This window comes from Erpetoichthys calabaricus, chromosome 8 (genome assembly GCF_900747795.2).
Source record: "Erpetoichthys calabaricus chromosome 8, fErpCal1.3, whole genome shotgun sequence".
Classification (NCBI taxonomy): domain Eukaryota; kingdom Metazoa; phylum Chordata; class Cladistia; order Polypteriformes; family Polypteridae; genus Erpetoichthys; species Erpetoichthys calabaricus.
The window spans coordinates 142204919-142221373 of NC_041401.2; the positions used below are offsets into that span (position 1 = coordinate 142204919).

The 16455-nt window shown below is 37.5% G+C and overlaps 1 protein-coding gene across 1 annotated transcript in view; it reads right to left on the reverse strand.

Moving 5' to 3' along the window:
- zgc:112416 (uncharacterized protein LOC550509 homolog) overlaps window positions 1-11444 on the reverse strand; it is a 94420-nt gene extending 82976 nt beyond the window's left edge. The window contains exon 1 of the mRNA XM_028808254.2: window positions 11096-11444. Coding sequence (XP_028664087.2) covers window positions 11096-11152 — 57 coding nt within the window. The 5' untranslated portion in view covers window positions 11153-11444. The remainder of the gene's footprint in view (window positions 1-11095) is intronic.
- Window positions 11445-16455: the final 5011 nt, after the last annotated feature.

Here is a 16455-nt window from a genome sequence, read left to right on the forward strand (position 1 = left end):
AACATCATTATTCAGAAGTGAAATTGGTCTGTATGATACACATTGTAATACATCCTTATTTTGTTTAGGGAAGACGGTGATTGATGCTTCACGAAAAGTTTGAGGTAGAATTTTATTGTCTCTAGCTTCTGTTAATGTTGCTAATAGAAGGGGAGCTAGCTGAGTGGAGAAATTCTTATGAAATTCGGCAAGGTGGTGATCGGGGCCTGCTGCTTTCCCACTCTGAAGTGACTTTATAGCATCTAGTAATTCTGGTAGCACTAGAGGTTCATCCAATTCCTCTGCACTAAGAGTATCTATTTGTGGTATCTGTAACGCATCCAGAAATGCATTAGATTGTGTCTTGTCTTCTTTAAACTCAGTAGAATATAAGTATTTATAGTAATCTCTAAATGTGTGCATTATATTTTTATGGTCAATGATTTTGTCTCCATTTGTGTTGGTAATTGCTGGGATTGCATTGTGAACTTCTTGCTTGTGGATTTGTTGAGATAAGAGCTTATTAGCTTTCTCTCCATGTTCATAGTAATGATGTTTTGATTTAAAAATGAGTTGTTCAGTTTCTTTAGTTGTTAAGAGGTTGAGCTCTGAATGCAGAGCCTGCCTTTTCCTATGAAGAGCCTCACTTGGACACCTGGCGTGTTCTTCATCTATTCTAGTGATTTTGTTGGTTAGCTTTGATACCTGCTTGCTTTCCAGTTTATTTCTGTGGGAAAGATATGAGATAATCTGTCCTCTTAGGAAGGCCTTCAGTGTTTCCCAGAGTGTCCATGCTCAGACCTCTGAGGATATATTTGTCTCTAGAAAAAAAATGATTTGTTTTGATATAAAGTAAAGTTCTCGTCTGCTAATAAAAGTGGGTTAAGACGCCATCTGCGAGATGAGTATGTGGGGCATAATGATTTTATCTCCAGGATCAGGGGGGCATGGTCGGAAATAACAATAGCGTCGTACTTGCAGGATTTAATTGTAGGCAAGAAATGGTTATCTACAAAAAAAATAACCAATTCTTGAGTAGCAATGATGCACTGGTGAGTAGAAGGAATATGTTCTTGAATTTGGGTTTAGAAATCTCCAAGGGTCTGATAAGTTGTGGTCAGTTACAAACTGTGTAATTGTCTTTGCAGTGTTAGATGTTATTGCCCCTGTGGCAGGAGACCTATCTAGGTCTGGATTTAAAACACAATTAAAATCCCCAGCCATTATAATTTTATGAGTGTTCACATTGGGAATGGATGCAAATACATTTTGGATGAATTCCCTATCGTCCACATTGGATGCATAAACATTTATCAAAATCACTTTACAATTAAATAAATTACCCATAACAATAATGTATCTCCCTTCAGGATCAGATACAACATCTGATACTACAAATGAGACAGTTCTATGTATAAGAATTCCCACACCTCTAGTTTTTTTTTGTAAAGCTGGAATGGAACATTTGGCCTGTCCAGTCTTTTTGCAGCCGGAACTGATCCTTGCTTAATAAGTGGGTCTCCAGTAAAAATACTATTTTAGCGTTTAGACCTGTCAGGTGAAGGAATACTTTCTTTCTTTTTAATTCGTGGTTCAGGCCTTTAACATTCCAGTTCACAAAATAAACTGCCCTGTCTTGGAGACATTGATTCTTAATTTTTGATGTCATTTTGTAGTCTTAACCAAAAGTGAGACTGCTTTGACCTTAATTTCAAATTTTCCCAGGGGTTATTGCCATTCAGTCTGTTGTTATGTTGGTAATTATAACTACAAGGATTAAAAGAATAGATTACAGATAGCTTGATCTCTTTCTCTCCTTCCCGATAGCTTGCTCTCTTTCTCTCCCTCCCTAGTCCCTCCACCCCGCTTTGCCTCCCCACGTGAGGCTGACCCACACTTCACAAAGTCCCAGTCCTCTGACATACCTAGAGACAGAGCACGTCCAAAACAAAACAAGCCCCCAGCAGCGGTGTATGTGAAATAAAATAGAGATATCTACTATAAGACATAAACTATAAAAAAAAGAAAAAAAAAGAGAGAAAATCTTCAACATTCTTGAAATGTTAAGATAGTAAACCAAGGGAATGGTGTTCAACAGTCTCCTTTGGAATAGTAAAAAAAAAAAAAGAAAGAAAAGGGTTACTAATTTAATTTCTTCCACACATACATACATAAACGTGTATAACTGTAATTAAAATAAAAACAAATAGTGACCAAGAAGGGAAAAGGATGCATATTTACGGTACCAGTGTCATTGTAAGCGGTTCAGACAGCCGGTGATATCTTCTTTACGATGCCATGACAGGGTGCGACTCACAGTCTTATTTCAGGAGAGTGTCGGGATCAGCTTTCTTAATTTAACTTAACTTTCTTTTTTTTATTTCTTTATATTTGCTTGTAATAAAGCTGTAATGAATAGGCTATTCTTAGACATGGCAACATTTTTTTGCTTTAGTCATATCATGGAGAAATGGTGTGTTCAGTTCAGTTCAGTGCAAACGAATATTGCAAGCAGAAGAGCACCACTGCAGAAGCTGAGGCTGTAATCGCATACAGAAATTACGCTGTTGAGGAGTGAGGAAGGGTAGCTGTTCTACACAGGAAAAAGAGAAGAAAAGTTAGGCAAATTTAGAGAAGACATGGTTATCAAATGGCCTCCCTGCATACATGCAGAACTCACTATTCTATCGGCTTCTTCTTGCTGCTCGCAATGCAGTAGAATATAGGTACTGTATATACAAATTCAGGCCGTATTGAATTGTTGAGTGCTCTTATATACATTAACCTCAAAGAACAGAGTTAGCTTGGTCATAAAATACATGCAATATTGTAGAGAAATGTGGGGCTCACTTGAAGGACAAATCCCAGTTTGCTGCTATGCTTCATTTCATAAAGTAGAAGCAGAGAACTGCCACTATAGTGTACCAGCCCACTTGAAGCCCTGGGTACAACACAATCTGGGAGCTATGTCATGATTTGGTCAATTTAAACACTTGCACGGCTCAGTACAGGAGTCCCCCACAGACAGAAAATAGAGGAGGGGGACATTGTACAGAGTTCATAATATTATTTCTTTTCACCTGTTTTTATCTGTACAATGATAAAATGTTGAGTTCATTCCATGGACCACATAAATACACAGCTTGTAAACGTTAATGCTGTATTTAATAGGTTCAAGGAAACCACGATTCAGTGTAAATGACTTTTGATCTGAACCCTCCAAAACAGTAACTGTATAAGATTGCACATCAAAGCATTAGATTCAAATCTGACTAAAGCTACCACATTTACAGGATCTGTGACAGGGTGAAATTGCTGTTGTATTTTTGTAACTAAAATTCACATTATTCCAACCAATTTACTTGTTGCAATTCAAAAGAATACTTTTTCCTCTAAAATATTGTTTTGCAATCAGGCCCGGCCTTAGGCATAGGTGAAGTAGGCGACCGCCTAGGGCCCCGGCGTCCGGGGGGCCTGGATCGACGGCGGCCAGGCCCCCGGCCCGCCCCTCCCCTTGCATGTTTAAATCACGTGGGCCAGCAGGGGCGTGTCCACGTGGCCGGCTGTCTATAAAAGCGGAGCGGTTTGAGTCAAGATCTCTATGGGTCGAACGTTCACATCAGTGAATCAGCCCTCATCATCATTCGTTGAAGAAGAAAGAAGAAGTCAAGATCTCATAAATCCTTCCACCTCGTCAGTGGCAGCAAATTGTAGCAGCTAACTACTCCGGGCGAAAAAGGGACGCATGGTGATGACCTCGTAACGTTACAAGAAAATGTCTCCTTGGTCTAATTTTCACGCATTTTGCAGAGCTTCCAGGGGGGCTCCGCCCCCCCTTAGGGGGCCCCTGGACCCCCCTTTCGCCTAGGGCCCCATAATACCTAAGACCGGGCCTGTTGCAATGACTATCAACAAAAGCCATGTCATTAGAAAAAACAAGAACTGACCTACGGTAAGAATGTTTTACTCATGAACAATTGTATATGGTATGTTCAAGAGTGGTGGCATAGTGGTGCATTGGTGGCACTGCTGCCTTTTAATCAGGAGACCAAATTTCATGCCCCAGGTCCTCCCTGTGTGGAGTTTCCATGTTCTCCCTATGCATGCTTGGGTTTTATTTTGGTGTTCTGGTTTCCTCCCATAGTTCAATGATATGCAGGTTAAGTGGATTGATGACTCTCAGTTGGCTGTGGTGTGCACTGCAATGGGCTGAAACACTATCCAAGGACTGTTCCTGCCTTGCACCCTATGCTTGCTGGGTTAGACTTTAGCTCCACCATGACCCTGCTGAGGATTAGTTGGCCTTAAAAATGGCATGGTATGTTCAAGAGTAAGGAGCTCAAGTGAACTAATTAAATTAGCCCTTGAGTTGAAAAAAAAAACAAATATACAGAAAAAGTACTCAGTTACTTGGACAGTACTTCTGGTACATCAGATTAACCCTCAGCACTATAACCAAGGCCCACTGTTTTAGGAAATTCCCTGGGCATAGCCAGGTAACACAGCTAGTTTTTACTACAGTGTAAAAGTAAAACTTACTTCAACCACTTTTTATTACGTGTCTGGTTCTGTCCAGTCCAGAAAGGTAATATTATCAAAACATAGGCTTTTTTCCTATGAAAATGAAAAGATTTCTTGAGAGATTTCATTGGTTTTTCTGTTGTCTTTGGTAAGTTCAGTTCCTAAGGGCCACAGGCTTTTCATCATTTAATTTTACTTAAGCTCTGAATTACTTTAATTAGTTTTAAAGATGTTGCTACAATAAACATGTATGCCCTTTGGGTGTCAGTGTGATGCAGTAGATTGCTTTGCTGTCACACGGTGATTATATCCCAATTTGGTTTATCCTCTATGTAGAGACTCATGTTTTCTCTGTGTGTCCAGCAGACAAGCAAACGTTAAATGGCTTAACAGAAGCGAGCATGGGTGTTGTAAATGACTGACACCAGTCAAGTTTGGTTTGTACCTTGCAACTATGGCTACTGAAACAGCCTCTAAATCCCAGAAAGAAATCTTCCCAAATGTTCAATAATAAAGCTGTCAGAAACTTCCTGAGATATTTACTGTACATTAAAAAAGACACAAATTATGACATAATTTTCATCTCTGGAAGAGTTGTGATAATCGCTGGTCATTTACCTCTTCCTGGCCTAATAGTTCAAGTTCAAAGTATATAAAATAAATGCTGTCTCAGTGTGAGTCACAATACCCAATACCTCATGAAAAAAATGAAACTCTCAATAAATAATACCTCAAGAAAAAATTAAACAAATACAATAGTCACCAATGGATGATTCTGAAAGTTGCACTTTAAGAAAAATAAATAATAAAAGATGGGTAATTATTTACTTGTCAAGGCATTACTCACTTCATTATGTGAATATATTACCTGATGACCCAGATTCTCTTGATTCACTAACACAATGTCTGACTTGTATTTCAGAATGGATGAATAGTAACTTTCTCAAGCTAAATAAAGAGAAAACTGAAATCTTAGTGATTGGCAATAATGGATACAATGAGGCTATTAGAAATAAACTGGATACATTAGGATTAAAAGTCAAGACGGAGGTAAAAAGCTTAGGGGTAACTGTTGACTGTAATCTGAATTTTAAATTGCATATTAATCAGATCACTAGGACAGCATTTTTTCACTTAAGAAACATAGCAAAAGTTAGACCTCTTATATCATTGAAAGATGCTGAGAAATTAGTTCACGCTTTTGTTTTCAGTCGACTAGATTACTGTAACGCACTCCTCTCAGGAATACCCAAAAAGACATAAATCATTTGCAACTAGTGCAGAATGCAGCTGCTAGAATCCTAACAAGGAAAAGAAAATCCGAGCACATTTCTCCAGTTTTGATGTCACTACACTGGTTACCTCTGTCATTTAGGATTGACTTTAAAATTCTGCTTATGGTTTGTAAAGCCTTAAATAATTTCGCCCCATCTTATATATCAGAATGTATGACATCTTATATTCCAAATCGTAATCTCATATCCTCAAATGAGTGTCTCCTTAGAATTCCGAGAGCAACACTTAAAAGAAGTGGTGAGGCAGCCTTCTGCTGTTATGCACCTAAAATCTGGAATAGCCTGCCAATAGGAATTCGCCAGGCTAATACAGTGGAGCACTTTAAAAAAACTGCTGAAAACACATTATTTTAACATGACCTTCTCATAATTTCACTGTAATTTAATCCTGATACTCTGTATATCCAATTCATTATAATAATTATCCATGGTAGCTCTAAAATCTGTACTAACCCCTATTCTCTCTTCTGTTTCTTTTTCCGGTGTCCTTTTGGTGGTGGCGAAAGCATCTACTCAAAGCACCATGATGTTCCAATAGTGAAGAATTAAAAGCCAGAAGTCTGCATGTCTATCATCATCAAGTCCTTCCGTGAGAACCCTAGACACAAGAGGACTATTTCATTTATGTTAGGTAGAATGCCCAGAGGGGACTGGGCGGTCTCGCGGCCTGGAACCCCTGCAGATTTTATTTTTTTCTCCAGCCGTCTGGAGTTTTTTTTTGTTTTTTCTGTCCACCCTGGCCATCGGACCTTACTCTTTTTTTTATGCTAACTAATATTGTCTTATTTTAATTTCTTATGTTGTTATATTTTTTTTTATTTACTGTTCTTCATTATGTAAAGCACTTTGAGCTACTTTTTTCTATGAAAATGTGCTATACAAATAAATGTTGTTAATATTATTATTATTATATGAATTTTATTAGCAGTTGTTATAATATCAATGTACATACAACCTACTGATACACTAACAATTCACAATAATTTGCTCGTACATCGTACAACCATGTGTCATAAGTGCATACTGATATTTATTACTATGGTAAGAGAGGTAATAAGGCTCATTATATCAACACTGATGAGCCACAGGAAAACAAATACAATGTAGATAAAAGAAGAAGAATCTTATTTTTCTCATCCAACTTAATACCAGAGGCCATAAAGTTCTAGCAAACTTGCTCAGCAATGGAAAAAAGATCAATACTTTATTTTCATGCTCATAAGTTATTTTCTATCCTACATCTCAGATCTGTGATGAAGTGGGATATAATTTATATAATGCCTCAGAAGAAACTGGGTGATTAGGCTAGGAGACTTTCAGACAGCCTAACCCATCACTGCAATACTAACCCAATCCATTCTTCTTCTTCTTTTGGCTGCTAAAATTGAGTACCATAGTCTGATTTTAATGGTCTGTTTATCTGCATTTAAAATGCTTCTTTGATTTTCAGTGTTATTTATAACTGCTTAACACAGATTAAGGCAACCATATAGGTGGAATTATGCTTTTTGGACACTATTTCACCTTGAGAATTTATTATTTGTGACTTGTAAAATAACTGTTAAAAAAGAAAAATGAAACCATAATCTTAAAATAAAAAAAAATAAAAAAAGGAGTCTGAAACCAAAAAACAGGGTAAATAGAATTACCTGTATACCTGCAAATACCTGTAGGAACAATACTGTATACTATTTTCTGTATTTCAGAATCCACACACCACTGTATAAAGAGCAAAATACTGTAAGTTCAAAACTATGAAACAATTCAGAAACTACAAATAATAAATGCTCTATATAATCTACCTTGCCATCTGGAAAAGAACTCCTCCTGTCCTTTTGAAGAAAGAATGATTTGAATGACCTACTGTATATGGAACTAAAAGTATTCTATTCTTCATTATCAACATGAACCTCCAAGTATAAAATTTGCCTTTCTAGGAAATATTATTTTGTATTGTTGTTCAAGGTCCAGCTGCACCGTGATCCTGCTCTGGATAGTTGGGTTTGGAAAATGGATGGATGGATGGATGGACTGTTGTTTGTTGACTCATCCTTGACTTGTCTATAATTTAAAAAAAAATGCAGATTTCTGCTCAAACACTGTATGTGGGCAATAGAACTGTTTTGTCACTTGTAATATTATATGGGCATTTTCAGCTGTCCATTATTAATATTTCCATCCATCCATCCATCCATCCATCCATCCATCCATCCATCCATCCATCCATTCACTGAATTGAATTTATTTACTTATGGTTGTAGGCAGTTACGCATCTGGCATAATATTGAATCAACCCTAAAAGAGATGCTAGTCTATTGCAGGGCATGCTAGCTCTCGTAGTCACAATCATAAACCAGAATGACTTAGAGTCTCCAATTTATCTAACACATGTATATTGATTGTATAAGGAAAACTGAAGTATCACAAGAAATAAATTATGTGGACAGGAAGAATGAGCAAACTCAACACAGACAGCAACAACATTGGAATATTTACCCGGTATCTTGGTTTTCTTGCATCATGGTGCCTTCTTAATTTACTTTTTAGGCTTAAATAAGAATTGAGCATCTAACTGAAATGGCTAGATATAAACTCAAATGCTGGAAAGAACAAATTGGGATACAAGGTGAGACACAAAAATAACCAGACTGGGCTTGGGGCTTTCCTGGAAAACCATGTGGAGGTCGGCCGGACGTGAATCATAGAACTATATCTCCTCTTACCTGCCCTCTGAAACTGCCGACCGGCTAGGTATATCCTGTGAATAGCCCAGTCAGTATTAGCACAACAATCACTACACGAGTTGCCGCGATAATGTCGGGTGAATAAATCGAACAGTGAATCAACATCGAATTTCACGTGAATTTTCTCTCTTTCCATAAAGCAGTTTTTGACTGACAAAAACATTCCTGTCCTCGATCATCCTCCCCATTCACCCGATTTAGCTCCCTGTGATTTTTACTTGTTTCCAAAAATCAAAAGTGACCTGAAGGGAACACATTATTCTTCAATGAATGAAGTGCAGACAAAAACGGTAAGCCTGTTGAAGATCCTCAAGAAAGAAGACTTCCAGCACTTTTTCAATCAATGGAAGATATGTATGGAGGGGTGGAGAGATCAGGATGGGGAGTATATAGAAGGTGACAATGTTTAGAATGCTGTAATTCAGCAATAAATTTTTTTTTTTTACCAATCCGGTTATTTTTGTGTCTCATCTCGTGAACTTATACCAATATTGCCAAGTGATTTTGAATTTAGAAACAGATAAACAACAAATGTATGGCATGCTGGTGCTACTTCTCATATTGTATTTATGCATACAGATTTTCTCATTGTAATTTGATTTTCACTGACTTGCTTGATGAGACATGAAATTGGCCCTACATGAGTATGTATCAGTGGGACTTGGTGCCTGGTTCATGCCTTGTTCCCTTCTTAGCCTAACTTGTCACTCTTGATACAATAACCAGAGAATTTCAAAAAGACAATTTCCTCTGGCTGTATTAAAAAAAAACAAAAAAACCTTATGTAGAAACCTTATGTCCAAATTTAAAACAGACAATGACTAGACTGGTATCTGACACAGTCTCCTAGGGTTTCACCAAAGCCTACATCACTTTAGACCCCTAATTTAATTTTAAGACTTGAATAAGAAGTCTAGCATTTGTACATGCTCAAATGTTCATATCCAAAGGTCAAATGTGAGCTCTTCCTACGCCTGTGGCCTTCCTGAAACTTTCATTTAACAGTTAAGTTCAAAGCTTTCTGGGAATATTTTCAGTGGATACAGAGGAACAACTTTTTCAAAGTAAATTCTAGCTGGGGCTCTGACTATTAAGTGATCTGTAAGTGGCAACATGGAGCTGTAGGGATCTACACTCTTAGATGCTCATTTGTTACCTGCATTAACATTCTTACCTCTGTAAAATACTTTTGGTTAACTAGCATCATATCACAACTTCATCTGCTGAGTGACATACTTTCAGCAAAAGATCATTATCTACTTATTACCAACCAGTAAGGTTTCAGATTAGCAATTATAACACTGACAATTCTGTACAACTGCAAACAAACAAAACCACAATGAAATTACGCACATTATGAACCACAAAGCCTTAGCAACCTGAGACTTCTGGTAAAATAAAAAAAACACAAAGTAACCAGTAACCTGCCAAAACAAATGAAAGTGCAGTATTTGTCTTCTTTTTAACCTGCTTTGTCAGTCATAGGGTTAAGGTGAACTAGAGGCGATTTGGGCAACACTGGACTTCGGGCAGGAACTACTCTTGAAGGAGACTTTGTTTCATCACAGGGCATACTGTCACAAAATTATTATTTTCCAGTGCAGCCATACTGATTCAGCAACCAGCATTTACATTCTGTGCCTGTTTGGAGTTTGTATGTTATCCACATTTCTGCATGGAGTTTGTCTCCCGTTACTCTAGTTTTACTCCAACTGCGTCACAGACATATGTGCTAAGAAAACTGGTCATTTTAAACAGGCCCTCAGCAAGTTACTGTATGAGCAGACACTATGGTTCCTGCCTTATATATGATGCCCTCAGGACAGACTACAATCCACCATGACCCTGAATTGAATTAAGTTTGTTTGAGAATATCATTACAAATATATATTTTCAAGTTCATAAATGTACCAATTTCTTGCAATATAGGCTTTTTTACTTGTTCTTACAAATAATTCTGTAATAAAACATATTTGAACTGCTGCCTAAATTTCAACCCCAAGGAGAAGGGGAGAGGCATGTCTTTCTGACAGTCAATTGTATTTGTGTTATGACGAGCCAAAGAGAACAGAGGCTCAAAGAAGCCAACATTTTTAATGAAAATCCTTATTTGTAAAAATTAAAGCATCTGGCCGGAAAAATGCCCATGCTAGGCCAATCATGACTATGGACTGAGGTTATGCTACAACCTCAAGTACAGGTTCAAATGTGAAATTGAGCTATGCAAGTGGACTTGAAACCTTTACGTGTTGTTTTTTTCAATAAAATTATTACAGGGGGAAATAACTAGTTAAAGTTTTGTATTAATTAACTAATGTAACTATAGTTTCTGTAGGTCATCATCCACTTACCCCGTAATTACTGAAGTCAAAAAGTCCTGCAAGATAAATTACAATAAGACAGTAGACCACAATGACAGAAAAGTGTGAAAACTAAAATGCTTTTTCAACAGTGTCTAGTACCATAAGCAGTCCATGGCAATTCACAAGAGCTCCTTTCCTAATGAATCAACTTTAAAATAAATACACAAATAATACATCAAAATGAGAAAATTACCTTTTCCAGAAGCTTAAGTTTCAACCTGGTCATCTGGTCCACGATTGGATCTGCCATTAGGAATGGTCACTCTGTTGAATGCTACAGTGTAAAATGAAAGCTTCTTTTCTTTTGATCTAGCTGGTTGATATTTAGATTCCTTTGATGAAGAACAATTTTAGAGCATATGAATAAAAGAAACGAATATACTATAATGAATAATCCATCAAGTTTGCTATGAGACAAAATTTCTAAAAATGTGCATTTTCCACATGCTACCATTTGAGAGGCTACTGTGATTCTGGCAAACTCATAGCCACTGCCTTTCATGTGTGTACAAGAGTTCCTTCGACCATGGCTGTCTCTAGGCCCAGCCCCAATCTTTCTTCTGGTTGCTAGACACAGAGGCCTTATAAAGACCTGCCATGCTTTTTGGTTGCTAAGGTTGAACCTCACCTGTATACAGCTTCATCTCCATGTAAACAGAGTACAGCTAAGTGATTTAAACCAGGAAGCATTTTAAACCAGGCACTTTAGTTAAATTACTATACAATTATCGCAGCCCATTTACTATGTGAAGGTAGGATCACTATTCACATCAGTTAGACTGAAAATGCCTAAATGCTATCATTTCCAAATTGAAAATTATCAGTGTTTACACATCTGAAAATTTAGGTAAATATAAACAATTACTGTTGTGAATATATTCTACACATCTATTGATCTGTACATCCTTTTTCAGAACATAAATACTACAATCTAGGAATTAGGGAGGACATAGTCTGCACTGGCAAGAATATACACAAGGTAAGATCCAGGCTTGGATGAGGCAGCAGACCAGGGCAATATTTAAAAGATGGCATATAAAAATGAGAATAAATCTGTTTCAAAGCAATTTTAAATTAGAAAAATTAACCCTTTAATGTATAAAAAAACCACAATACGATATATACTGCGGAGGACAACTCCGATCCTGGAGAGTCGCAGTGGCTGCAGGTTTTTGTTCGAACCCATTGCTTAATTAGAAGCCAATCCTCACTAATAACAGATCTTTAATTTCATGGAGTGCTAGTGTTTTAACTCTACAATGTCAGTTCATTCTTTAATCATAGATTTTTTTCCCTTTTTAATGATACATGTATCATCCATGTGATATGAAGCCTAAAATAGATGAGTAATTTTCAGTTCTTCACTTTCTCTTGTTTTTCCTTAATCAAACCAAATAGTGAATGATGAATACACATGGGTAGAAATGGGGACAAGCTAGATGTAGAACTGCTGGTTCCTTTGTCATTTCCCTCTTATTACTAATAAGGAGCAGTTAAAACAATGAATACAGCTGTTTAAGACTAAAATAAGCAATTAAGGGTGCAAAATCTTAACAAGTGAGACAACTAAAATGAAGCAGAAAATATCACTTGAGCAATAAGTGCTTTATCAGCAATGAATGATTTCTCTTGAAGCAATTGGGTTGGAACAAAACCCTCAAGCCACTGTGGCCTTCCAGGACTGACGTTGCTCAGCTCAGATTTAAAAAGTCTGAGTCTTAAATAGCAAATAAACTAAATCAAGTTAATTAGTAGCAAAAAGTAGCCACTAATTAAGAAAATTATTTTAATGAAAACCTGTAGCCACTGTGGATTGGAGTTGACCACCCCTGGTATATATTATACATATAAAACAAAACTGAGTGCCAATATGAATAATGCTGCACATCCTTATTCCTACACAATAACACTGAGGACTTCCAGCCAATAAATTATTAGCAGACGTATGTCAAGAAACAGCCAAATTTTGCTCTGGGGACGAATGAAATTCTATCTATCTATCTATCTATCTATCTATCTATCTATCTATCTATCTATCTATCTATCTATCTATCTATCTATCTATCTATCTATCTATCTACAGAGGTTTTCAAAGGTTTTAAAATGGGCTGTCTAGTGGCGTACTTTAAATTGGAGAACCATTGTAGTCTGCACTGGAAAGTGAAATGCACCACCAAACAATTATGAATCTTTTGTGCACAAGGGAGGGTCTCATAGATGAAAATATGAAGTTCCAGTTTCTCCCACTTACAGAATTTTTGTAACAAATGCTCCTCATGCCTATACATGAGAAAGTCAGTTTGGAGTGATAAGACTTTGAGCAAGTCTTCACCTTTTAGGGAATCAGTCATGCCTTCCAATGATATAAAGCACTTGTAAGTCATAAGATGAGATAGACCATTGAGCTACCAGGTGGTGGGAACATATCACATTCTGGAAACATCTTCAATGGCCAGTTAAAAAGTGCAGTCTAATATATAAAGACGCAAAGGCAAAGGTGAACTTTGCGGCGATAACTTCTTATAGTACTGTAAGAAACTTTCTTACTTTCACCTCCGTAACATATCCCGTGTTCGCTCCTTCCTCTCCTTCTCTAATGCTGAGAAACTTGTCCATGCTTTTATCACATCCCGCATCGATTATTGTAATTCCCTACTGGCAGGTGCCCCTTCTAATCTTATATCACAGCTCCAGCTTATTCAAAACTCAGCTGCAAGAGTCCTTACTCGAACCAGCAGCAGCGAGCACATCACACCCATCCTGCTCCGTCTTCACTGGCTCCCTGTGTCCTACAGAATCGAATATAAAATCCTACTAATAACCTACAAAGCTTTAAATAACCTCGCACCAAACTACATCAGTGACCTCCTCCATCACTATGTGCCTGCCCGCCCACTAAGGTCCTCTGATTCTGGTAATCTTGTTGTGCCCCTCACTAATCTACACTTTATGGGTGACAGGGCCTTCAGCTGTATAGCGCCCAGACTCTGGAATGACCTACCAAAATTAATCAGGTCAACTGACTCCATGAATTCTTTTAAAAAACAACTCAAAACTCATCTGTTCAGGAAGGCTTTTAGCTCTACTTGACTTTATTACCTTTCTCTCAGTTTACTTCTCTGTCAAGATGCCAACGTAACCTGTATGTGTGTGCGAGACCATCAATTATGTTGTCTGTTTTTTTTTCAGAATTTACTGTCTTAATCTTCCTTATTTATTTATCTGGTTTGTACAATGCTATATACTGTATATTCTGCCGTTCTTTATTATATTCTGTAAGTGCCTTGAGCATGGGAAAGGCGCTATATAAATAAAATGTATTATTATTATTATTACTGTAAATATTCCTACAGTATAATAGGTTTATAGACCACTAGTCATGCATGTGTTTATGTTGTGTGAGGAAACAAGAAGCTCACACAGACACAGAGGAAATTTTTTTTCCAAATAATTGATTTACCACTTTCATTGGCAACAAAAACCATTGGATTTTTTACACTTATTTCAGCTGCCTAAAGTATTGCCAAGACATTTTATCAGTTTTCTAACTTGATTATCCAGTTCAGGATCTTGGGGTCCAATGCCTATTTAAAAAGCATGAGACACAATGTAAGAACCAAAATTACACAGGATGCCTATAAAGCTCCATATGTTTTTGAATGTAGGATATATGTTTTCCATATAAACACAAATATCTTGAAAATAATGCAATCAGCATGTTTAGTTATTTCAGCAATTAAATCACACACCTAAAGGTGATTAAATGAAAAGGGCTACATTTCAAGTGTAAACTGATGCATCTATCTACTAAACCACTTTCATGATCATAGTGGGCTTGAGCCTAGAATGCAAAGCAGGAGTCAATCAACAGATTTTAGAAAATGTTCCATACAAATCTTTTATGATTTGCTTCATACTTGGCTGAAAATAATGTCATTGTGCCCAATAACCAGTGTATATTTACATTGTATATTTATTATCCATCCATTATCCAACCCGCTATATCCTAACTACAGGGTCACGGTCTGCTGGAGCCAATCCCAGCCAACACAGGGTGCAAGCCAGCCCACTGCAGGGCACACACACACACCAAGCACACACTAGGGACAATTTAGAATTGCAAGAATGCACTAGGGACAATTTAGAATCGCCAATGCACCTAACCTGCATGCCCTTGAACTGTGGCAGGAAACCTGAGTACCCGGAGGAAACACACGCAGACACGGGGAGAACATGCAAACACCACGCAGGGAGGACCCGGGAAGCGAACCCAAATCTCTTAACTGTGAGACAGCAGCGCTACCCACTGTGCCACCGTGCCACTCTGTATATTTATTAGTTTCTGAGAAATAGGGATTTTATCATGGAAACTGTGGACCAACTATTGTATAAATTACAGAAACCTAATACTAAAGAACAATCCCTGAAATGTTCTTGCATCTAGCATGAAAAATCATGACATACAGACATTGTCATCGTTAGTAGCATTCACTTTTTCAGTAAAATCTGTCAAAAATATGTCACACTAGTTTTTGTGTACAACATCGTGATTTCCATAAAGTACGAAACAAATCGGAGATGGTTATCCAGAGGCCTCTGTCAAGAGGATTGCCCCAAGATCTGTATCAGAACATACTCATACTGATTGGGCCAGATTATAGTCACCAGTTAATCTTACCTACAAGTCGTTCGAACGTGTGAAGAAAACCCAGAGGAAGAGGATCTGTATAGACACAAGATAAACGTTAAGCACACTGATAGTGTCTGTGCCAGAGTAAGAACCCACAACATCAGAAGCTCTAATAACTCCTGTGGTACTCATGGGATTGAATACTTATAGAAAATGGGTACCTGGACGGATAGGTGTGCATTTACCATAAAGTCTTCGAAGAAAAAATATGATATTTCAGAATGACCCCATGAAACTGTTCTATGATCTTACAAATTAAAAGTCAATGCCCTAAAAAGCAAAGTTAGTTGTCATCGGGCTGCGACTGGCGGGCTCTTCCTGAAAAACGGCGCGATACTGGAACGCTGCAAGATTTTTTTAATATAAATTCTACATTTCTAGTGAATTACTGTTTCTTGGAACTATTTGTTCATTAAATTATTTTACACACCAAACAGTCAATAAAAATGTAAATAAACTCAGTACGGAGACGCATTAGCTCACATCTTAACACATAAAGTGATAACATACAGTACATGCATTGTTCTTTACAAAACAAGCAAATTTAGTCCCGCACTTTCAGGATTTTTCGCGGAGACTTTTTTTTTAAGAATTTGGGGCGGTCCTTACCAAGTGTTTAACTGATTTGTTACTGACATTGGCTCACTATCTTGTCATTTATTAAGTTCCCGCCCACTTTCAGTTATTCCGAACTGCACTCTCGTTGGTTGAATTGAGTGCAGTCAGCCCGCTGCATAGGCGGAGGCAGACACAGTGACCATTCAGTTTGAGAATACAGTGATCGGTCCTGTAATTGGCGAAGATAAACAGTCATCTGGTCCTCTATTGGCTCTAATTCGGCAAAATCGCTATAGGGGCGGGAC